This window comes from Mycteria americana, chromosome 1, assembly GCF_035582795.1.
Source record: "Mycteria americana isolate JAX WOST 10 ecotype Jacksonville Zoo and Gardens chromosome 1, USCA_MyAme_1.0, whole genome shotgun sequence".
Lineage (NCBI taxonomy): Eukaryota > Metazoa > Chordata > Aves > Ciconiiformes > Ciconiidae > Mycteria > Mycteria americana.
Window position 1 is genome coordinate 77,513,712 of NC_134365.1, and position 24,281 is coordinate 77,537,992.

Consider the following 24,281-nt stretch of genomic DNA (forward strand, 5'->3'; position numbering starts at 1 on the left):
GTTTTATGTGATCTCATGTACCAACAAATTAATTTTCCCTTCTCTTTTCAGTTTCTTTCAAAAATTCCCTATTTAATTTTCTTCCACACAGAGTCCGCAAGCTCATTCTCTTCCACAGGCTTCCCTCAGGGCTTCCTCAGAGTCTGCAGAAATGGGGCGGCAGAACAACATCTTAATGCAGTAAATAGCTATCCCCTATGTGTTCCCCTTAACGCATGTGCCAAGTCAACTGACCACCATGCATTCCTCTTTCTGTCAGCACTGCAGAGCCAATTCTGCTCCCAGTCAGTGAGTATGGTTTTGTTCTGCCTCATTCATCAGCCATGGAACTATTTGCTTGCTTTTTGGATCACCAAAAGCTTTGCCTGAGGGGCTGGGAAGATTTATGGTTTTGGATGGAAACTGCAGAATTTGGCAATTCCAGCCAGGCAGAAATTGGCAGCTAACTTTGGGGTCTTTGGGGGTATCTTTGACTCTAGTTGGTGGGATTTGGCCCAAGGTTTTTTACATTTCTATAATGAAATACATCATCAGCAGCAGCACCGTTATTATTACATTATTATTTCTCTGCTGTCGGGCAAAGAAAAAGGTTTCCAACGTTTTTCCCTGCAGCATTATGAAGGACCCCACCACCTTCTTTTTTTGTAAGCAGCACCAAACTAAAAAACAGAATAATGGTAGAGGATTACCTGATACATTCCCTTTCTGGCAGATAATAATTTCTTCTAATATTTTAAACATGGTTGTGCAAAACTACTTGCTAAATCTTGGTACTGCAAGGAGAGCTGGAGAACAGTCGTGGCAGCTTTTGCCCGTGGGACTGCTGAGGAGGTAAAGGTGCCTGGCCTTGGAAGTGCCAAGCCAAGCTTCTCTCTTCCTCCGTTTCTTCAGCTGAGGTGAACTGCTCAGCAATTCTGAATTTGGTCAGCTGTCCTAGCAGAGAGAGGAATGAGAAAACCGATGCTGGGTCCTGAGGCTTTCTGAGTGGCAGGCAGCAGTACGTTTCATATCTAATGAGATAAGCTTGTTTCTTCTGTGCAGACACTTCACCCCGTCACTCACATCAGGAAACACATCCAGAACTCTCCCTAGCCTAATGCTCTCTGATGCCTCTGACCATATTTCAACCAACCCTGCCATGGCTTCTCCCTGTTTGTGAAACCGCTTGGCAGATTGTCCTGGTTTCGGCTGGGATAGAGTTAATTTTCTTCCTAATAGCTGGTATAGTGCTGTGTTTTGGATTTAGGATGAGAATAATGTTGATAACACACTGATGTTTTTAGTTGTTGCTGAACAGTGTTTACACTAAGTCAAGGACTTTTCAGCTTCTCACAGTGCCCTGCCAGCGAGTAGGCTGGGGGTGCACAAGAAGCTGGGAGGGGGCACAGCCAGGCCAGCTGGCCCCAACTGGCCCAAGGGCTAGTCCATACCATGTGACGTCATGCTGAACAAAAAACTGGGCGGTTGGCCGGGGCGGGTGGGGGCGCGGCTGCTGCTCGGGAACTGGCTGGGCGTCGGTCAGCGGGTGGTGAGCAATTGCATTGTGCATCACTTGTTTTCTATATTCTTTTATCACTATTATTATTTTCCCTTCCTTTTCTGTCCTATTAAATTGCCTTTATCTCAACCCACGAGTTTGACCTTTTTTCCGATTCTCTCCCGCACCCCACTGTGGGGGGGAGTGAGTGAATGGCTGTGTAGTGTTTAGCTGCCTGCCGGGTTAAACCACGACACAGATAACCTTAGTCAAGCTGGTGTTCAATTTAATGACCAGCTACACCAGATGTGTGAGCTTCTGGAGCTGGGGAGAGGCCACAGATCTGCGCTGAGGCTGAGGATGGATCACCTCCTGTGAGCCTGCACTCAAAGGTGCCTATACATCTGGCCATGTGGCACCCTCTGTACATCCTCTCTGTACAGACACCCCTAGACCCCCTCAGATTGAGCATTCATGTACTCCAAGAGAAGAAACTTGAGGGATTCACATCTGCCCTCAGATAGAGGAAGGGGGCAGAGAGGGCAGAGGCCTCAGCTAGGGGCGTCTCCCCAGAGGGTTTGCAGAGACGTGCCAATCACCAGAGACAGCTCTGTAGATACTTTCAAATAGAGAATTTAAAAAAATAAAGGAATTATTTTTGCAGGTGAGAAAGTTTGCTGGGTCTCTTACAGAACATGAAAAAAACCTACTAATAACTAGACACAATGGTATAAAATTAGTAAGTCTGCCCAAGGTCACAGACAGGAAGGGAGCCAAGGGAGGCATTCTATAAAGGCATTTGGAAAGGAATATTTCAAATAATTACTAGTTTTCGCTATCAAGCTCATCACACTTAGCCTCACCATAAGCTCATGGCAGTTGCTCTCATATTACTTTTTCTCCTTACTGTTATCCTTGTGAATAACAATTTTTAAAAGGACTTCTAAAGTATTTTTAAAAGATTTTAAAATGCACTATAGGGATCTGAATCTGTGTAAAGCACCGCTATCTTCTAAATACAACCAAAGCTAATACTATAAAAAATGCATACGTACATTTAAAAGTATTGTTCACTTTTAGAACCTATTACTTTTAAAATCAATAGAAAATGAGTTGAGCTAAGCACTTTGTCAGATCACAGTTTTTTTCCTAAGAGCTACAAAATCTACCCACGATAGGATCAGAAGGGCTGGAACTGCTTGGTGAAAGACCACGTGCCAAAGAAAGTCTAAGTACATTTGCAACCTTTCAGTGATGGCAAATCAGAGAAAGGTCAACATAGCTGTGATAAATGAGCCTGACTTAAAACTGCACCTCCGAATGCTTAGCCTGCAGACTTAAAGTGCAACTACAGTTGATGGTACTTGTGATAAGTCAAATCTGTTATGTATGCTAGCACCAACAAAGTTGTAGCACCGTGGGCATCAGGATGTATAGCTCTTGGATGACAGCTCTTCTCAGTGCCACGTACAAGCACTTTGGTGATCAGTCAGTGCAACCACATCTTCATTGTTACGTGCAAGGAGCACACGTGTGCTAACAAATGCATTGCTCTGCATATGTGGGGGACCACCATCCCTGATGCATCTCTGACGTTCCCTTTATTTGCTTCCCACATTATGTACAGATTGTGTTTGACATAAGATTTTGAAACAGAATCATTTATGGTATGAAAATAAAGATCCTCTTGAGCCAACTTGCTTGTATGGGTATTTCTACATGTGACAATTGGACACAATCACTTAGTGGCAACACAAGGGCCTCCAAGGTTTGATGGCTGAATCTGCTGGGATACGAGGTGAAAGAGAAAGATACAGAGGCAAGAAAGGCAAAAGGCTAAGCTTCTGTGTGACAAAGATCTTGACATTGGAGACTGAAGTTGTGTCAATGCTTAGACTGTCTGTAGACTTCCCAGACATTACCCTTGCTCTTGGGTCTATGCTTACCTGTCCTAGCTCTTTCTCACCCCTCCCACCCCTCTCCATTACATGAGGGCTTTGTTGTGCTCAGGCTCCTCTATTAATCTGAGGAACCCAGTAGGAGGCAATTGGCTTTGGCTCCTATTACGTTTATCCTCTTACCATTGTTTTGCTAGGACAATCTAAAATGCAATTAAAGTCAATACTTTCCCAACACTTTTTAAGAAAACAAAGTACTTCCATCAAAACATTGCCAAGATTTTATATGCAAACGTATCCTTTTCCAAAATCAATCATTTTCCAAGGCAAAGGCAAGTTGAGTTATCTACTGCTATTATGGCTATAAACTGTGCTACTACTTCAAGTGCTTGTGGTAGGAGAAGCCATATATCAAGAGTAGAAGTGCATTAAAAGAAACTTCAGGCAGGTTTATTTGTTTCCTACAAACATAAACATGTTTAGTAGTCTGCACTCTGCTCAAGCCACTATTTACACAGCAACTCTGTAAGAGCAGCTTAACAGCCTGATGAGAAAACATAAAAAAGGCTTTACCCTCTCTGTATCAAGCAAGGAATATTCCCTCTATCCTGCAATACATTTGATTTTTAGACGTATTTCTGAAAAGAGGAAACTGTTCTCTTTGCTAAGCGTGTTTGTCTCCATCACCCTTTAGTAGGAGCTGCTAGTGAGACTTCTTGAAGGAACAAGGGACTAGCCTGGGTGAAAATGTGCCTAGTGTTATTTGATGGTGCTGAAAGAGCAAGTACAACAACACAGTTTCAGTTTTGAACTGAAAACTCAAATGCAGCACTGCCCTTCACCTCCTGTGGACCTGACTGTGCATTCCCAGCTTACTTCAAGCTCTTGCTGAAGCCAGTGGCCACTGAATATACACAAGAATTGCTGTTCTCTGGCTCTGCTTCAAATGCTTGTTTAAAAACTCTGCCCAGAGAGGCTGGCCTCTGTGGAGTCGAGAAACGGCAGGTATCCCTCCAAAAACACTAACAGAAATGTTTTGCAAATATGCATCAAAAAAACTCCACCCAGCAAACCCCCAGAAAATACTCCTCCATTCCACTGCCTCTTAGTATTTGAGCTTAGATTTTTGTTTTCATCTCACCTGTTCTAACTAAGGCCTCATCTCCAAGTTATCAAAACAAGTAGTAGCAGTTCATAACATGGCTACTGGAAGAAAATCACACCCCTTTGCTTCAATAGGTTAGGCTTTTATTCTCACTAGAATAAAATAAACAAAACAGGGCATTTTTAAAAGGCCCAGAAGGGTAGATGCAAGCACAGGAAAATGAAACTCTTCTGAACATTTGGGATAGGGCTGTAATTTTATTGCAATTCTGTATAGCACTTGTGTAAAGGATATCTGACCTTAATCAAGATGATTAAATGATTGAGTGCAGTAATATGGCATTATCTCAATGTGCACTACTGCAATAGTGGAGAATATATATACATATAGTCTTTCTCTGGTTCTCTTTAAAAACAATTCCTATTGAATTACAGCTTTCAGCACTATTTATCAACAGATTATTGTTTGTGGAAGAATGCTACCTTCCTGCTCAAATTATTCCAAGGCTGACTCATATCCTGGTCATTCATTAATACATAACATGATTCTAGTGCAGTAAAATCATTTCTGCACTATACACATCATAAATCCTACAGCATCAACTGAAAAATATATCTCAAATTCTCTTTCTAAACACTAATGAAACGTTTTGCTTGGCTTCCCACACACATCATCAAGGGGAGGGGGCCAGACAGAGCTGTAAAAAGCAATTTGATAGCAGTATACTTTACAGAGTTTAACATAGGAATATAAGAGCCACCATACTGAATGAGACCTGAGGTCAAACTAATCTAGTATCTTACTTCCAACAGTAGCCCGTGTCAGAAGCTTCATGGGAAAATAGAGGTGGAATAATCTGTCCCATCTGCCCTCCCCACATAAGGTCTCATCCCATTAGAAATTGATTTAAAGCCTAGATTGTGAGGTTTAATATTCCTTCCAAGGAGCAGCAACCAAAGAAAATTTGCCTTTAACTTATAACACTGTGCTGCAGAGAGGAGAACTGGAGGTGAGTGGGACGTATTTGTTTTCATGTTTCAGCAGACTTAATTGCTACAACCAACGTGGGAGATAATATCACTTGGCAAACAAACTTGTACTGGCTAGAGCTGTTTTTACTTCATGCCTGGGGCATTTATTGTTTCTGGGTATGATCTTGCAACCCTTTTTTTCTCACAGATGCAGACTGTACCACTATTCACAATCTCACTGACACTAAGAGTAAGCACCATGTATAACAGAAAGGGTTTGAGAAGTATTCCTTTTATTGACAATGTAACATGTTGCTTCCCAGCGGAGTAGCTCTTTAATCTGATGCTGGAAGCAATATGGTGCTTGTCATAAGCAAGATATTTTTGTAAGGCTCAGTGACACAGAATGCCTTAGAGAAAATCTGCATAGGGAATGAACATCATCAGTGACAGGGAAATCATATTGAATTTTCTTCCTGTGAGCTAGTCTGATTTCCACAAGCAGCTCCCAATATGTCCTCCAGTGCACTACCGATTCTCTCTGGTTCTTGAGCTACACTGGCAGCGGAACCAGCACTGTTGTTTACATACCAAGTGTCCACACAATTAAACATACTGGGCCACACTCAGCTGGACTGGCTGAAAATCAGCCTGTATCAGGTCAACGTATTTTATATCTTACAGCACGCCTAGCTGATGCGGATGAGTGTCTGAGTGCATCAAGGCAAAATCACTCTCTTTCATGTGTATCACCTAAATGAGTTGATAGGGGAATGGCTTGAGTCCCTTCATCCCTCTCTCTCTCATTAATCACGCCCGCACTGGCACTGACTCACTCTGTTCAAGTGGTGTAAGATAATAAGGTTCCCGTAGTGTGACAGCACTGTAACTCTGCTGAGTACAGTAGCCTTCTCCCTTATATAAGTGAGAGCAAAATGAAGCCCTGGCCATTTTCTCTGACTGCTGAAGACCTCAAAATTACAGCGAAGGCACATGCAAACTCAGGCAAAGTCAGCAAGGGGACTTGTAAGCCTGCTTGCTCCTCACCCCAGACAGCAAATGCTCTCTAGGATCCCTGCTGCTACCTCCCTCACAAGGACACAGGCAGCAGCACCCTCATGGCTTGCTAATGCTCTCTACCTGCTATAGTTCAGTCCTACCCATGAGGGTAACAACCTCAGTGAGAGGTTGTGTGGGTTCAGCTAAAAATGTATTTTAAATATTAAGAAAATACCCTACACCAAGCAGTAAAATTTCTGCTGGTGTCCTCTTTATACCGTCTCACCTGGCTGTGAAGCTGTATGTTACTGCCACTCCAGAAAGAAGGGGAAGGCAAAATAATGTTATTTTTATTGAACATTTGCTTCTTTTATTTATTTAATGAGGGAGAAAAGGAAAGAGAGAGGGTGGACAAACAACAAAGCTTTCCAACATGTTTCACTGGAAAGTTGGCCAAACCATAATGTTGATGCATTGAATCTGAGGGGTCTGGGCCTCACCCATTGTCTTTTAAACAAACTCACATGAAACATTAGTTCTAGCACTGATAGGGATTAGCTGAAGGGTTTAATCAGTCTCTTTACTGCTGTATGGTGCAGCTGTACCCATTCAACATTTCTCACAGCTCACTGCCTCTGGGACTGCACTAGGGTACACTCAGCTATAACTCAGAGCAAGAAGAGTTGGGGGAGTAGCACTAAGGTAAAAAGATAGCTTGGCTTGGCTGGGAGAATCATGACGTAAAATTCCCTGTCGTGCTATTCCAAGGAATTTCCTCAGGATTTTAAAAGTGGGACATAGGACATGGGATTCTCCCTATCCTCTGTTTTCACGTTGCAATGAGAGAGAGAGACACGGATGCAGCCCTCACCTCTACCCATGCATTTAGTTAAGTAATCTAAGATGGGTGACTGTGTCCTATATAAATCAATGCAAGGGGTGTATACTCATCCTGAGACCTTCAGCAGGTTATGTGACTGGGACAAGGCCAGTTCCTTTACTGGGTTACGTGATCAAATGTGGGTGGCAGGTCACTGTCATGTAACCCAAAGGTGCAAACCTCTTTGGCCCCTTCTTTATTTTTTAATTCATTCACTCTATGTCAAAGATGTCCGATGATTCAGTGCTGCCTGTGTGGATGCACTATTTTATTTGGGATTAAACTGGTCCTGTACAGCCATATTTATCATCAATGGTTCCATACAGGAGAGTATAGTGAGATCTTTGTAGCTAATCTTTGTGGGCTTCTTTAGGCCAAAAATAATTCCCACAAACACTTTCTATCTGTCCTTCCCTGGATGATTAATCCCTCATTTCATACCCATTTTCAAAATGGAGATACCATGCTGGGAGATTCAAATTTTGCCCTTGGAAGGCTAATAGTGCATATTTTGTACAAGTAAGTGAAAAGGTGGATGTTATGAGAGGGGATTACATATCCAGTTAATATGTTTCAAGACCAGGCCTATAGGATCCTTGGATCATAGACAGTTACTGTATTTTTCAAGGTGCTATTTTTCTTTCTCTCACTCTGGAATGAAAGAAGGCTTCTCTTGACAATTATGCATTGGGAGCCCTGGGTAAAGCATCCCTCTACCAACAGATTGATCGTAGAGTCAGCTAGGTCTAATCACATCAGATTCTCTGGAATGAAGACTTATTTGGCACTAAAGAAAGGTCAGTCTCTCATTTCACAGTATTATTTTTGGATTGCATGGATTACGGTTCTGTGGTGCAGTGGGTTAACATAGAAGGCCTGAGGCTGGGTTCAAATCTTATTTCGTAAGTAAAAACCAGTTGTGGATGACAAGAGTTGGGAGGTATATCCTGTAACACATCAGAAAGCTATCACAAAACTTGCTACACTCATCAAGTCTGCTCAGAGACAACCCAAGAAACAAAAAACCAGAGCTGGACAAGGTTTGAAGTGTTTTGCATGTCAGCACTGCAATATGCTGGCAGAATTACTAAGAAAACTGCCTCAATATCTGCTCACAGTATCCTTGGCTCTACTCTAGCCATTACTTCCAGTTGCTTCACTCCATGAGCATCAAGCTTTTGAGGAACACTTGTCTGGAAGTGAAGCTGAGCGGAGAGGAAGGGAGGATACAGTGGGGTATATAATAAACACATTTGTTTTAGAAGAGAGAAGGAAAAGTCCAAATACACAAATAGGATAGTGGATATGCTCATGGCTTTCTCTTGTAATGAGAGGAAAAAACACCTCCTATCAGCTATACTTGGACTTCTATTGGATAGCTTTGTAGTGTTAAAAGACCCCAAACCTCTAGCAAAATGTGCCCACAGAAAATCCCTACAGGGAAAATTCAATATATCATGAAGCTGGAGGGGCAAATTCTGTTTGGGATTTCCTGTTGTATAAACTTGCATCACTGAATTTCCTTTGGACAGACACCAGCACTACCAACAGCAGACTATGAGGCCCTGTATTCCAGTGCCTAGTTACAAAAGAGTCAATCGCATTCGTTTAAAATCTGGTAGGAAGGTAGTAAAGAATAACCAATAGTCAAACAGGCAATACATCGAAGCAAATAAATGCTGTTACCTACTCTGTGTGAACACATGGCCATAAAGAAGCCCCAAAAATGCCAGACGGCCCATGCAGGTATTCCACATGCCCCAGGGGTACTTTTGCCTGGTGGACAATGATATCCTTTTACAGTGGCTGTACCAATTCAAATGGTTGGTGAAAAGGCTACTTGGGCAGACTTCATTATGGCTGAACATCATGCCTGTGAGCAATCATCAAGCCCCACTTAAGCCCGTTTTGGAGGCCGTAAGTGGACTAGAATGATGCAAATGCCTTGAACTGCCCCCTGCAAAAGTTTAAATTCCTCAGTGTAGGAGGATTTGGCTCTATTTTGGACAGAGGTGGAGAGGGGCAGAGGGCGAGAGTGTACATTTAGCAGGCCGAAGTATTACATGTTGATCACTGGATGTTCCCACTAAAAGCAGTTTTTTTCTGAATGTAACTCATCTTTCCACTCTACCACACCTTGGAGAGAGTTATGACAAATGTGTGTGCTATCTCTCCTTGTCTTGCTTTGCAAAAGGCAATTCCTACAGCAGGAAGAGAAAATTATTTATGATAGAATTTCACACATTTTTCTGGGTGCTTAATGAAGCTTGAACTTGAGTAGAGCAGAGAGAGTGCTTATTGTTGAATTTTTTTCGAGATCACTGCACAACAAACAGAAACTGAGTAAGCAATTAAGTTAACTGGCTTTAAAACTCATATTGGCTGAGGATTAAGGTAATTATGTCTGTGCTTACACACACTCATTGCAGCTTTAAACAGTCTTGCTTGCTGTTTTGTGGCTGATGTGGTTCTAAAACTAATCTGAGTTGTTGTCCTGCTGTTAATTACTACAAAGGTTACAAACACAAGCTCTCCTTGCTATAAATATAGCTGTTATTTGTATTATATGCTCAAAGGAGATGCAGGCCTCTTTTGCTAGGTTTATCCAAACAGATCCAACCGTTTCTTCCTGTATCAAAGAATCTACAATACCTTAGACTTAAGGGATCTGTTAAAATCATACACAATAGATGGGTTTGGTATTGTCATACCGTCAAGGGAGAAAAAAATCTATTTTTAAGTTTGTGTGAAAAGAGAGGCTCTGGGAAAGCAGTATCAGTCTCCACAATATTACTGGGAGGGCAGTGTGGATTCTTCACCTTCTGGGTTACAAATAAGTTTCCTTTTAAATGGCTGGAATGCAGGGGAGGGGAAAGGAAGGGAAACCCCCACATTCTCCTTGTCTAACCAGGAGCCACAGCGTGAGAACCACTCCCTAGCAGAAGTAATCTGTGATTGACAATGGTTTTCTTTGCAGCCAGGGCTAAAAATGGTTTAGCTGTAAACAGACAAATGCAGAACATTTTAATGCCCTCTACAAATGCAAGGGCTGCTTACACAAGCACTCTACATGCAGGGTGGCGAGCTAGTGGCACCAAGCGAGCAGCAAGCAAGTTCCTGAAAACTGATGAATTTTCATACCAGGGTATAAGCACAAACTCAGGAGAAAAACATTTTCTTGTAATGGGCAGATTCACAGAGGGCAGATTCACAAAAACTGGAGGTTTATTCTCCAGGCTGTCCAGGCATTCATATGTGTGATCTTAGGCAAGCTGCTATATTTGGCTTCACCCTTCCTGCCTGAAAAACTGAACGAGAAATACTTTCCTCTTCACAGAGAGAATGAATGTGTGTAAGGCACTTGGTACGATGGGGTGGGAGCTCTGCAAACAACCAGAACAAAGTCTGAGACTTTGATACATTTTCCCTGCAATCGTAAAGTCACCTCTGAGGTCTACAATGAAAGAATATGAAGGAAATTAGGTGGGACAACCTCAGAATTTCACAGGGAATATGAAGGAACCTTTTTATTGAAATATGTAAAATTGCCTTGTGCTGAAGTTAATGATCATGTGAAGAAAGCTATGCGGCAACAGCTTACTTGTATTTTTCAACAGTTTGAAAAATGTTGCTAACATGAACTGTATCTCCATGGCTTTGTTCTTCTTCACTGATTCTTTCCTGTGAATCAGATACAGTCACAGACTTATCCAGGGATTCTGCAGGTTGTAAACAGGCAAGCTTACCAGCTGTTTCCATGGGCATTTTGCCTAAGGTTAGCAGAATCTGTTCCTTGATATTGGTGATGAACTCACTTGGAGATGAACTCCCTATACACTAGGGAGGCCATCTGAACTAAACAGGACTTAGCCTCAAACAATGTAAACGTCTAAGGTCCTAAATGAGTATTTTGTAAACATGTTGATTCATAACTGAAATAAATCTTTATTTTAAAAATGAAAACCAGAGGAGAAAGGCAATGTTGACAGCAAGATCGTAAGTCATAGAAACTCTATTATGAATCAAAACAACAGATGTAACATGAACAACAGCATCTTTTATAAATACAAATTAGACTTTTCTATTTCACACATTGGAAAGGCTAATATGCCCCAAATAAATCTCCTCGAATGTTCTATGGTCAGTGTTGACTGGCTGTTACCAAAAAAAACCCGTGGATGATTTATATTCCAGCAGAGTCACCAACCCCAAACCACATTTTTCTGTCAGATCTGACATTAATAACTATAACCACTTCCACTGACTATATTCTCTTTGCAGAGGAAGAAGCAAAATACAGGTGATTCATACATCAGTGATTTCTTGATCTATATTCACTTGCCTTCTTTCTTTATTAGCAGGCCTACTGACTGCATGAGTCACCAATTATCACCTTAAGCACCAGACAGGAACTAAATTATCACAGTTCTCCCTCCACAAAGCAGGCTTCATATCATGTTTGCTGTGATCAGTCTCTGAGGCCCACATACCTCTGACTTCAAACAGGAAATTGTACTTGTATAGTAAAGTACAGTAATATACTTTACTTGTATAGTAATATACTTTACTTGTATAGTAAAGTAAGTAAATAAAGCACTTGTCCTCCCTATTTCAGAGTATGAAGAACCAGCGTTTCTGGGACCGGAGGAACTTCTCCAGCCCAAAAATTCTCTGGGCTTGCACTAATCTATCTGTTACAGCAACAGATACACTAAAGTTGATGAATCAAAGTACCATGTAGAGGCAGACAGTGTGCCTGCCCTTGCTCACTGACAATGGAAAAAGTAGGATGGCCAGATCATGTTTATATTTCCATGTCCAGTCACATGAGGGAGAGGAAAATATCAGCTACTGCTTCATTCCTTACATGGAATGTACTGTTACCGTCGACTCACTCATTCAGTAGCCCAGGTACACGAAGAAACAAAACTCAGCTGAACAACATTTACAGAGCTGCTTCTAGTTTCCCATTATCACGATAGAGATCTGGTTATTTATAGGTAGCTTTCAAAGCCTATTACTAGGACTTTGCATAATGAACAAATAAATTTTGCACCAGATCTTGCCTAACAAGAATGCAGGGCTTGACTTTTCTCTTGAGTTTTTCACTGGTGTAATTACAATGACTTCAGTGGTGAAACCTCTGACTGATACCACACTGAGAGCATGTCACAACACATGAAATTCATGAACCAGAAAGCATTCCTATCTCTAAATACATCATGAAAGGAACGTTTCTTTTTAGCATTTTGTCCCTATTTTTAGCAGGTACATCAAAACCTGACAACTTACCCTTGTCTGACATGGTCCTACAATGTTATTTCTGCCTAGTCATGTGGCACTAACTGTGCCACTCTCAGCTCTTCCCATCCTGTCCCAGCTTGAAACCAACCTTGCACTGACTCCTTTATGTCTAATCACCCAGTCAGGGTGGAGTAGGCTTCTCAGATGATGGAAGTACCGATGAGATGCAATGGAAAATTTTTTGAATGACATATGTGTCTTCAGACCTTGGTTTCTCTTTTGTTGATGAACAAAGAAGCTCTAAAATACTAATGCTGTTTTGGACTTCCTAACTTTTACGTATTCAAAACCCATGCAAATAGTTATGTAGTAATAAAAAGGCAATTCCTGCACAACATTTGAATTGAGTAAGTCCTCCTTTCCCTTCACTCTCTACTGATGCACGCTCATCTTTCTAGCCTTTTCTAGGAGGCTTTTAAAGAGTAAAGTTACAGAGCTCAAATGCTTAAAGTATCATTTCTCCAAAGGTACATGGTTAGTACTTAAGTTGAAAATGGTTATGCACTTAATTAGTCATAGAATATATAACATCATATGACTTAGATAACAAATCATGACACGCACAGCAAACGATATAAAACACACTGCATTTGAATTCTCACAAAACACCTCCATTATCCCTCCATAAACATTCTGTCAGGCAAAGGTGAGCTCACAAATTAGACTCTTTTTTCAGTTAAATGTTGCAAATGCTCTATTCCAATAAATTACTCTAAATGACTCCAGTGTAAATAAGATAAGCCTCTGCCCCATTAAAATCATAGCAAATTAGAGGATTTGAACATAAGGCTCTTTACCTGAGTCTATTTCACTACACCACATGGATTTTCCCACTTCAGCAGGACGCTGGCATTCCTACTACTAAAAACACTGAAACAAGACATTTCCAAAAATCTTCTAACCCCACCTCAGAAAATGGAAATTTGGTAGGTCTTTTCTAACTTTACTTCCTATGACAGTACAATTAAAACCTGTAGTACAAATGACTTAGTTACAAAAAAAAATCCACTGAAAATAACATCCTCGTTATACAAGAGTAAAATAAATGAAGTATTACCTTGGCAGGTCCGTTCATCTGTGAGCAGTTTATAGCCTTTCTGGCAGCTGCACTCAAAGCTGCCAACCGTGTTTCGGCAGAAATGGTCACAGCCACCGTTGTTTACCAAGCACTCATCAATGTCTGCAAAGAATGAACGGGCAAAAATTTAGTTCATGACAGCAATTCCGTAGTTCAGGGCAGGAATATAGGAGTTTACTCAGATCCCCAAGGAGGCTGCTCTCCCTATTAGGAATCAGGCTGGTCAGACGTATCCCTTCCCAAACCTTTCTCACAAGGCTTACAAAAGACCTATGGGCTGAGTTGTTCTGGAGATAGAGGTATTTCTCTCCAAACTGGAACCGCCAGATGACCCAAGCTGAGGCACTTTGATGCTAAAGAACATTCAGGGAAGCTTCTTTGTAGATGTAGTGGTCTGCCTGACAGCAGACTTCAGCCTGTGTAAGACATGAATCCCTACCTTACATAGGAACTATCAAAACCCAAGAACACATGAAAAATTGAAATAACAACAAACATGAAGTAAAACATACTTGAATTCTGCAAAAATACTTCCATTATCCCTACATAAACAAAGGGAGGGATACATTTGTTCGGAATTAGCATTCTATGCTAATCTGCCCATTATGAACACAGTGCCACTGAATACCCATTTTCATGTGTCTAACTTTTTTGATTTGGTATAATAGAAGAGCAACTGTGAGTGCATGTGAAATGTTGCTTCTTCAGTTGCTCCGAAGGCAGGGCACCTATTGCCTTTATTTGAAAGCCATATGTATATATGAAGGACGGATCAATGGCTCTTACTTTAAATAATGATTACAAAGTGCATTGAAGTACTTGATAAGACCTCTGTTCTGAGTTTCAGGCTGGTGATTCTACTTCCTCCGCTGGTGCTGAAGAACTGGAATGACCAGTCCCTTTTCCATCCCATAAAAGCTTGTGCAATAAGTATATAATAGGTCACAGAACCTCATTTGAAATACAGGGCATCTTTCCATCCTTCCCCACTTACAAAACCATGGATCCACATTTACTTGAAAAAGAAAAAAACTACTTTTTTCAGGAGAAGAACAGTGCCAAAAAATGGCTCTTTTTAGGGATGCATACAGTGAAGAAGTAATATGTCGTAGAGCCTTGGCTGCCCACTTCTGGAAGTGAAAACAAGATCTTTCAGAATACCGAGTGGAGAGTGATGTGTCCTGTTGAAAAGCCTCTTGCTATAACACCTTTGAAACTGTGAGGTAACAGCTGGCAATTTAAAAAGCAAATCTTGCAAAATGCAAATATAGGTGCCAAAAGAGCTAATATGTGGAGATGGAAATTTATCGAAGACAGCATGATGCTGGTGAATGAAGGGCGCATTTAAAAATGATTTGAATTTAGGATGACTTTTAGTGGATGTCATTCATTAATTTTTGAAAACATATGATTACTGACATGGGAGAGTAGCATGGCTCTTACCTCATTTCTGCATGTAAAATATAAACAGTAGCAAGAGGAATGAGGAGGTAAATCTAGAAATTCTACTAGCTGAGAGGCAAATTCAGCCCTCTTTTCTAAACGGCACTTTGCTGCACTGACATTGACAGAAATATGCTCAGGAGGATGCACTACTCAAATAAGCAAGAATAACATATTGTTACAAAGGTTTGCTTACGAATTGCATTTGTGGCAAAGAGAAAGCAAATTTGCTCTGAGAACCTCTGAACTAATACTACTGCTTATTACTTTTGTGTCTGGTTCTGCAGAGGAGTGGCTTTTGCATTCAGTCCTATTAAAAGCATGAGGGTAAAAAGGTAGGTAGCAGCTGTGGTGGTATTATGCCCTGAGTGCTTTGCACAAAGCCAGCTCAAATCTTTATGTCTCAGATAACAAAGTTCTCAAAGTGATCTGAAACCAGGAGTTGTCTGTGGTCCTCCAGTTTTGGTGATTAGGCTAGCCAAGAACAGATAACCTTAGGCTCTCAACCTGATAAATCTGGTAAGGAACACATTGACGGTTGCTCTACATAATACCATGAGACTGGAGGCAGCAACCCATTTGGTTTCAGCTGTTATCACCAGCACAGGTCAAGATCAGCAGTGAAAACACAAGACTTGTTGGCCCAGTTCCTGCAGGCTGGCATTTCCATTTGTAGAACTGATTCCTCCCAGCTCCAGTATGTACAACTGGGACTCTGTGTTGCAGGTCTTACGATGGATTACCACAACGGTCCCATCCTTTTGCACAGCACAGGTGTACCTAACCATAGTTTAGCTTGCCCTCACAAAACTGTTGGGCAAATGCAGTTGTGAATTAAAATTTCTAATATATTATGCATCATAAACACACAGAGTAGTCATCCATCATGAAGAAGATCTCTTTTACCCAGGATAAGAACAACATGACCTTTGGGCCACTCCGTTGCCTGAGACTGCTTGAAGCAGAAATTACTTGCAGCCTGTCAAACACCATTCTGAAGTAAGGATTGATGTTTTAAACGATGGCCCCTGGATGTCACATGTTAAATTCCAAATTCCAGCCTCACTAACTTTCTTTTCAGGGTCTCTGAAAACCGTAAGGGACAAAAATGAAACCCTCCTGGCCTCAGAGGGTAAATTTGAAGCTGTTAATCATTGTAATTCCACTGACAATGCAGCATATCAGTTTTACACCAGCAATTCTTTGGAATAATCCTGAACCAGGATCTGGGTAAAACCTGGGAGAGTCCACAGGAAAAGAAAGTATTTATTCATTTCTTCTAGCTGGAAAACATAACGTGGCCTTTTGAAACCAGGACCATCAAAACAGAACAGAGGTCAAAACTGTTAGCTGCAAAAACATTCTAAATAACACAAACAGCGCCAATGTCTCTGCTTTCACTGTATTTCTTTCCACGGCCATAGCGAGACTGACAAGGCATGTAAAAATTATTTCACTCTATGGAGAGCAGTGCATTGCTGCATTTCACTTGAAAGAGAGCAGTATCCAACCGTATCATGTCTAACTGGTTCATAGAAATTGCACCAAGTCTATATCCACACTATTTTTCTTTCCATAGCTATAAATAATTCATGTTATGAGCCATGTGAAAATAAATGATTCCACTGTGTGAGAAGGTGAGGCCCCATTTATCTTTAAACTGACTGGTACCCAACTTTGTCAAGTGCCTGTTGTGAACTTCACAGAGAGTATGCATGTCTGCCTATCATGTAGGGAAAGAAAACACAGTGGAAACCCATGATGGTATCTCTACCAGCTTTGAAATTGCTTAGTCAAAACTCCCCATACTATTACTGAGACTGTCTGTAGAGGAGTCATAAACCTGGTGTCTTCAAATATATTTCTCAAGTGGCTCCTTTTCAACTGATGACGCAGGTTGCAGAAGAATGGCTTAAACTTTCCACAGTGCTCTGCTTCCCTGTATCCCCAGGAATGCAAAAGTATATAAAGAACTGTATTTCTCCATGGGGGCTTGTATGTAAAATGCCCTGATGATCACTGTTCAGACAATGTGCTGGTCATTTAAGACTAGGAGGTCTGATGGGCTTTCAGTGCATTAGCAATGAAATACCAAAGGATTTCTCTTAATGCAGTAAGTCAATATTGTTAGATGATACCTTGCTCATACAAGTTGCTGATCTGCTACAAATACCAACTGATGTGCCCAGCACAAATGGGACACATGCAGAAATGGAAAATACAGGCCAATGAAAAACCACAGAAGCATGAAAATTTACTAGTCAAAAATGTCAGATGAAGGTATGGCATAACAGGCAATTAAGCACACAAGCCTCCCATTAGCCCTGAAAATGGTTCATTTCTCCCCCCCCCAATTAAAAACAAACAAAAGCAAACACATGATTTGCACAAAGGTAGCTAAAACCTTCTTTAAGGTTGTAATAGTTAGGGAAAAAAAACAATTGTAAATATTAGTCTGGAGATGGAACTCAGCAACACCCTCACAAAAGCTGTGGGTCTTCCTGAACCCAGAGAGAAACCCTGGGTCATCTTGCTATTCACAAATAGTGGAGAAGTTCCACTCCCAGCATCTATGACTCGCTGTCATCTCTATGTGCATTGTTAAATGTAAGTCCAGGCTTGCAGCAAATCCCCTAAGCAAAGGCCTGGCATCAAGACGGACACTGTGGTGAAGTCAAGCACGGCTACTCTCTGGATCTGCTTATGTGACCCTAGAGCCCTGTGGCATTTGCTAGTAAGTCACAGTTTTGGTACACAAATCCAAGTACTCTTTTAAAATGCCCTTTCTTTGTAGTTATTTCGCAAAGCTCTCCATATTCTTTTGGACACTCAAAAGCTAATTTCAGAAGAATGGAAGGGGTAATAATTTTAGAAGAATGAGGCAGGAATAAATAAAATATTTCTGAAATAAGTGATTATCCTGTTTTCTGAGGATCTCAAAATATGAGGGAGGTAGTGGAGCCAGCTTTAAATAAAACTTTTCAGCTTTAATAAAGGAACAGAAACTCAGATGCTTTCTGATAAGTTGCATAGCCACAATTTGAGTAGACGAAACAAGCAGTCCGTTATTTTTCTTTTCATGTCCTTATGAACATTAATGGGAATGACTGCTCCTATTCCACTTGTACCTTTTAAGCTCTGCTCAGTGTAATTCATATTTGGAAGGACCTGGTTCTGATCAGGGTGCGTCTGTGTGCATGTGTGCATATAAACTCACAAAGATTTGCCTTGCTGCATACAAGTCAGAGAACAAATTAAAAAGTAGGGATTTTAGGCATCTTAGAATTTAACATTTCACATAAGCTGCTTAAAGGCAACTGAAAGGGTAATCAATGTGCAATCTTCACTTAGCTGTTGAACAATGATGGATATGGAGATTTCCAAAGCCTCATCACAGGCGGAAGTGAGGCTTCTCCTTTCAGTGGCTGGACAAATATTTGAACTGATTGTGTCTGTCTAATCCTTTGCAGTTTTAAAATCTACCTAGCTCCAGGAAAATAATATACTCCCAGATCAACCTAAAATGATTACGGGAACATCATACCCTTCTTGGTTTTATTAATGACAGCATGTTAGGATTAATAGTGCTATTACCAGCATACAGTGGACATCAATATAGACATATTTTCTACAAAGTGGGCCGGTCTGCTAGTTCTTCTTATTCCCTGCTTTCATAATTTGCCTTTTTTTTTTCTTTCCTTCTCTTTTCTCATGCTTCTACAAATCACCACTGTCCCCTAAACCTTATAACTAGTGTTGCCTTGTTGACACAGGTATTAGTTCCCTGATGCATGCAGACCACAAAGTACTTTATAAAGCAGCCACAAAACTTTTTAACCCCATGTCAGAGGTGGGGAAATAGAGGCACAGACAAACAAACAAACTCATCCACACTTGAACCCAAGCCCAGTGCACAAACCAACAGACTCCCTTGCTTAGACGCCGTGTCAATCAGCACAGGGTTGCACAAAACACATGTTGTTCTACATGTTGCTCTACATTACAAATATTACCAAAGCCGCCAATGCTCAGATTACAATTATTTTAATATTTGCCTGTCACTTTGCAATGCAACTTGAAATACATTGAGTAACTCAGGATTAACGTAAACATAACCGATCAGGCTACACTTGCAATGCTCTAAATAACATTTTCCACAGTGTCTTAAATAATGCATGCCAGGGATATTTTGTTAAGGTATAAAGATAATTTCATATCCTCAGACTCACTGGATTCAGTGCCACTGTGAGAAAATCTAAATCAAAGGAGAACTTAAGTTTTGCTGTTCCCTCCAGAAAACATCGAGCCAGCTGTTGTCTGATAGTTTACAGGCAGTTAGAAGTCCTAGTTCCAGTTTTACAATGGGTTTATCTAGCAGTTCGGGCAAGTTCTAACACTCCTCTTCTTTACTTCATCTGTGTAATGCGGTATTGTTAATTATCACTTGATATTTTCAGGACCAATACTCTAAAATGGATTATTATAATTGAACAAAGCATTATGAATCAAAGTAATTTACTGTCAAATTCTTTTAGTCAAATTACAATTGTTTTTAATTTGTGGTCTGGGCTTCTGAATGGTTTGATACAGCAGCATGTTCCATGCTGGTAGTGTTTTGCCCTGGAAGATTCTGTGAATATGTGCAGAACTGTATGGCCGTCTTTACTTTATGAAGTACATGTACTGTTTCACCACTCTACCTGTGACTGCATAGTTCATTGCCTCTAACATGCTTTACATGTTTCAGGGAGGAATAATTCTATTTATGCAGTGTCTTCTATTTGAGGATTTCAAAGGCCAGCATCTTATCAGCTTCATTACATTAAACCTACACAACACTTCTGCAGGAGAGATAAGTTTAATTAATTCTCCTTTAACAAATGTGAAACTGAGGCAGGTAGGGTAGTGTGTGACTTCCCTGCATCAGATAGCTACAAAATGAAATAAGGCATATATTACAGTACCTCTAATTTGAGTTTTGCACTTCAGTGATATCCTCCTTTTCCCTCCCACAGTGCTAATTAACTGTAATGTATGATAATCATTACCGAACTGAAGTTCCACTAAGTAGCAAATGAAGGTTCTCTGTTTAATTAACTTTATGGCTAGGTTGTGGGGCAAGGCATTTTCCTAATGAACAAAATTAAAACTCGACTGGGCAGACAGGAATGAGTGTAATTAAAATTTAATCTCCCTCATCCTGAAAACAGGCTGCCCACAAAATAGAGAGCTTTGTGTAAATGCTCTTAGAGCATGGAAAGGTTGAAGCAGGTTTCAACACATTTCCCTCATGTCACTTTCTCCATTTTCACCTGTTATCTTTGCAATTTCACGAAGAAACCTGTCTTCCAACCCAGATGGTAATCTGTCACGTATGGATTTAGGTGTCAGCTATTCTCCTCCAGGACATATCCACTCTGACATTATCCACCAACCAATCAATAAAAGAGTCTGCCAGGCTGCCAAGAGATCAATCACCTTGTAAAACAAACATTATGTCCTATTATTTTCTTATTACAGTTAATTAGATTTATAAAGCACAAAAAGCATCGAAAGTGAAAAACTTAGAAATGCTGTCAGAATAGTTTAGGCCCTGATTTCTCATTTGTGAAAGGGAAGGGATTTACTAAATCTAATGTGAAAAGAAAGGATTTTCATTTAAAATTTTTGCTGAACACTGAATTCTTTTTTTAAACTTAAAAACATGTTAGTGCAATGCTACGAACCTAAACAGTGCAAGCTGTCTTAGGCTGTGACACCAGAATGGTGTGGACTGGAGACATAAAAAAATAGACTGATAGAGTCTTTTACTGTCTAGGCTGAGCTAAATGCAAAAACTACCCCCCCCAAAAGCCATAGGAATCCCAGAAAATAAAGTTAGTTTTCCTCCCACTGTAACATTTTATCAATCAAAATGCTTTTTATGAAACACTGGAGAAGGAGAAATAAGTGTGCAGTTAAGACTCCCATCTGTATTTGAGGACAACAAATAACATCTCTGTTTTACAAAGCATGTGGAAAGTACAGTACATCAGACTCTGGGAAACTCAGATGGTAACCATGACCATGTAAGTACATGCAGACCTGGAGGCTGTGGTTAAAATGGTGGTACAGAATTGTGCAAATACATTGGGCTGATTACTTATCTACCTTAATTATTCACATAGCCACTATGACCATAATAATTCTACGTTTAATGTTTCTGCATTTTATGCAGGAGGAGCTGAGACGCACAAGGTTACGCACAAGGTTACGCACAATGGCAACAGTAAAGGAGTTCATTCGGTGTCTCTTAAGGTATAAATCAGACAAAACTGGGGAGCTGACTTCCCTGGGCATCTTCTCTGCACTAGGTCTCGCTAAAAACCAAGGCCTTACTCTTACAGTATTCAATTTTTCTGTGTAATCTCAATGAAGAGCACAGGGGCAAGCGAGCAAGCTGTGCACTACTGGACCGAGAAACAAGAATCCTTAGACTTAGCATATTAACTCAATTTACCTTTACTCACAAATTACTGTTTTAATTTTCCCCCTTGGAATTGCTATCTGCTCAGGAAAGTTGTGTGCTTATTTCCAAGAATGTCAGTTTGCTTCTAAAAATTGTGTTTGATTTAATGAAATACAATTTAAAAATAAAACTGGTATTAAGGACAGCTGAAGATACTGATGCTCTCTCTAAAGTCCCATTGAAACTATGCTAGCTTTCCTATGATAAAGCTACTCCTGCTGAAAAGGACAGCTGAATGCAATTAGCCCATGATAATTCAAATGCCTTGTAGCTGATAATGAATCAAAGAAAGTTGGCTGGTGACCAAAAATTAACCCTCCAAAACTTTTTGAAGACATTACTTCAACCAACCAGGGATCAATTCTGTACCAAGGAAGACAAATACTTCGCTGAGAGCAGGATCTAGCCATATAAAAAACAAGCTTCATTTTATGATGAAAAAAGCAATAATAAAAGAATGAAAAAAAAATACTGTAAGTTTTGAATGTTGGTAGCTATGATTATGTGAGTAGTCAACCCCCAAACTACAGAAAGCACAGCACACTTTTACATAATAAACTGTGGTTGCTGATCCTCAGGGAGCTTTATATTGTTGAATAAATGCAAGGTCTTTTCAACAACTGAAATGCAAAATATGACCCTCCCAAGCATTAATTTAAAGGATTTGGCATTTTCAAAGGGGAGGTTCACAAAGACAAATAACAACTGCAAGTTTCCAGGGAACAGGGATATTGCCTAGTCATGAAAAAACCCTAACTTAGTACACATGAATTTATTTTGTGGGGATAGATAGAACCCTTGGGAAGGAACGAAACTGAATGAGTTACATGGCAGCTGACCCAAGTCTGCAATTTTTTAATGGAAGATAATCTGTTATATTATATTTGTCTGTTGTGAACAGGTCTACAGCAGACAAATGAATTGTATGTCTTTAACATGAAAAAAAAAAAGGCAATCCCCCCAAAAATAGGGAAGGGGCAGTGAAAGTTTCACACGCATTCTAGAGTAGATAAATTTGCAGCAACAGTTAGAAGGCAGATGTTATCCACAGTTTTATTTCTTGGATTCTGCTCTCCACCCTCTCTTCTTTTTTTGTCTTCCATTCTGTTTTCTTCTTTCTGACAAATTTCACCTGCGTTGGTATCTAAAATTTGCATTTCCTCTCATTTTTTTAAATCCCATGGATTTATAATTTCATTTTTCCTCACTGTGGCCTGGAACTTCAATTCTCTCTTACAAAGTCTGGATAAAATTATGTCTATATATCTAAAATTCACTGTTCTGATGTCCAGTCAACATACATACTCATCAGTCAGCGTCCAATTGCTCACTTTTCTGATCCCCTCCCTAGACTTCTGACCACTTGCAGCCAGCTACTACCAAGAGTTTTCTATCTTTTGCTCCCCCAAATCCCACACATTTTCTGCTGGTGACGAGCATCTTTCTGTCTCTGCAACATCTCCTCCACCACCTATGGTTTTACCATCAAATTTGCTGACCCTTCTCTCTCTGTGCCTCCCTCTGCTCCTCTGTCAGACACTCTGTCATCTTATCACATGCCAGATTTGCCTCTGCACCGACAACAGTCAACTCCCTCTTTAAAAAAGTGGGGAAAAAATTAGCATCCTAATTCTGAGTCGGCTCCCAGTCTTACCAAGCCTTGAAACAGTTATTTCCAGGGCAGCAGTGCTGGGCCAGATGACTATGGCCCACTCACTGGACATGACACAGAGCTTTCTACTGAGCTGCTGCAGCTGCCTGCCAGATGCTGCTACCATTTTCCTCACATTGGGTTGATCTTATTTGTTCTTTGTCTTGAGACTGGATAACATCGATGTAATCACATAAAATGACTGTGGCCTCAGCAATAAGGCTTTTACAGACATGCCTTGATGTTTGCTTCTTTAATCCGCAGTCAGGTAGCTACTTTGAAAATGTTTTTTTAGCTACCTGGGAGCTTGTGCTCTGGTCTGATTTCCTAGTCTTACCCATCTCTTCTAACACAAGCGGCTCTTTTGATAAACTGAACTTGACCATTGCTCTTCCATCAGTTACTCAGTCTTCCCTCTCTCAATCCTGATCTGTATGAGTTTTTTTTTGGACACAGATGGTCTTGCATCTTGCTCAAGTCCTACCAAAACAAAAATAACCTCAAAACTGCCTCTGTTATTTAATATTCCCTTTTGGCTGTAGTATTCCATTTGTCACTCCTATCAAATAAATTTGGAAAATTTCCTTTGCATCTTCTTCTTTCACCAACTACAAGTCTACCTGTTATCTCTGCAGTGCAGTCCATGCATATGGTTGATTCATATGCCAAAGAATTCCCTGTAGAAGTATTTACTGGGTCGCACTATAACACAATCTTCTCGGTGCTTTCCAAAAGAGGTTACAAAGTGTGTGTTCTCAGAAACTCTTGCCAGTACTCAAGCACTGAACAGGACCACTGTTTTCATGACAAAAGTCCTCATTTTCCTCTCATTTAATGTTGGTTTTGTTACTTTTTTCTTTGGTTGGGCAGCTGCATCTATTGTTTCATAGTCCTAAATCACCCACTGTCTGCCTTTGGTCACCTCTTTGGCACAAATGCCTCTATTCTTAATCGTATGCATTTTGTC

At 40.5% G+C, this 24,281-nt stretch overlaps 1 protein-coding gene across 4 annotated transcripts in view; it reads right to left on the reverse strand.

Moving 5' to 3' along the window:
- SCUBE1 (signal peptide, CUB domain and EGF like domain containing 1) overlaps positions 1-24,281 on the reverse strand; it is a 220,980-nt gene that overhangs the window by 44,450 nt on the left and 152,249 nt on the right. For all 4 annotated transcript variants that reach the window (XM_075507209.1, XM_075507200.1, XM_075507192.1 and 1 more), the window contains one exon: positions 13,692-13,814. In XM_075507209.1, the coding sequence (XP_075363324.1) occupies positions 13,692-13,814 (123 nt within the window). The remainder of the gene's footprint in view (positions 1-13,691; positions 13,815-24,281) is intronic.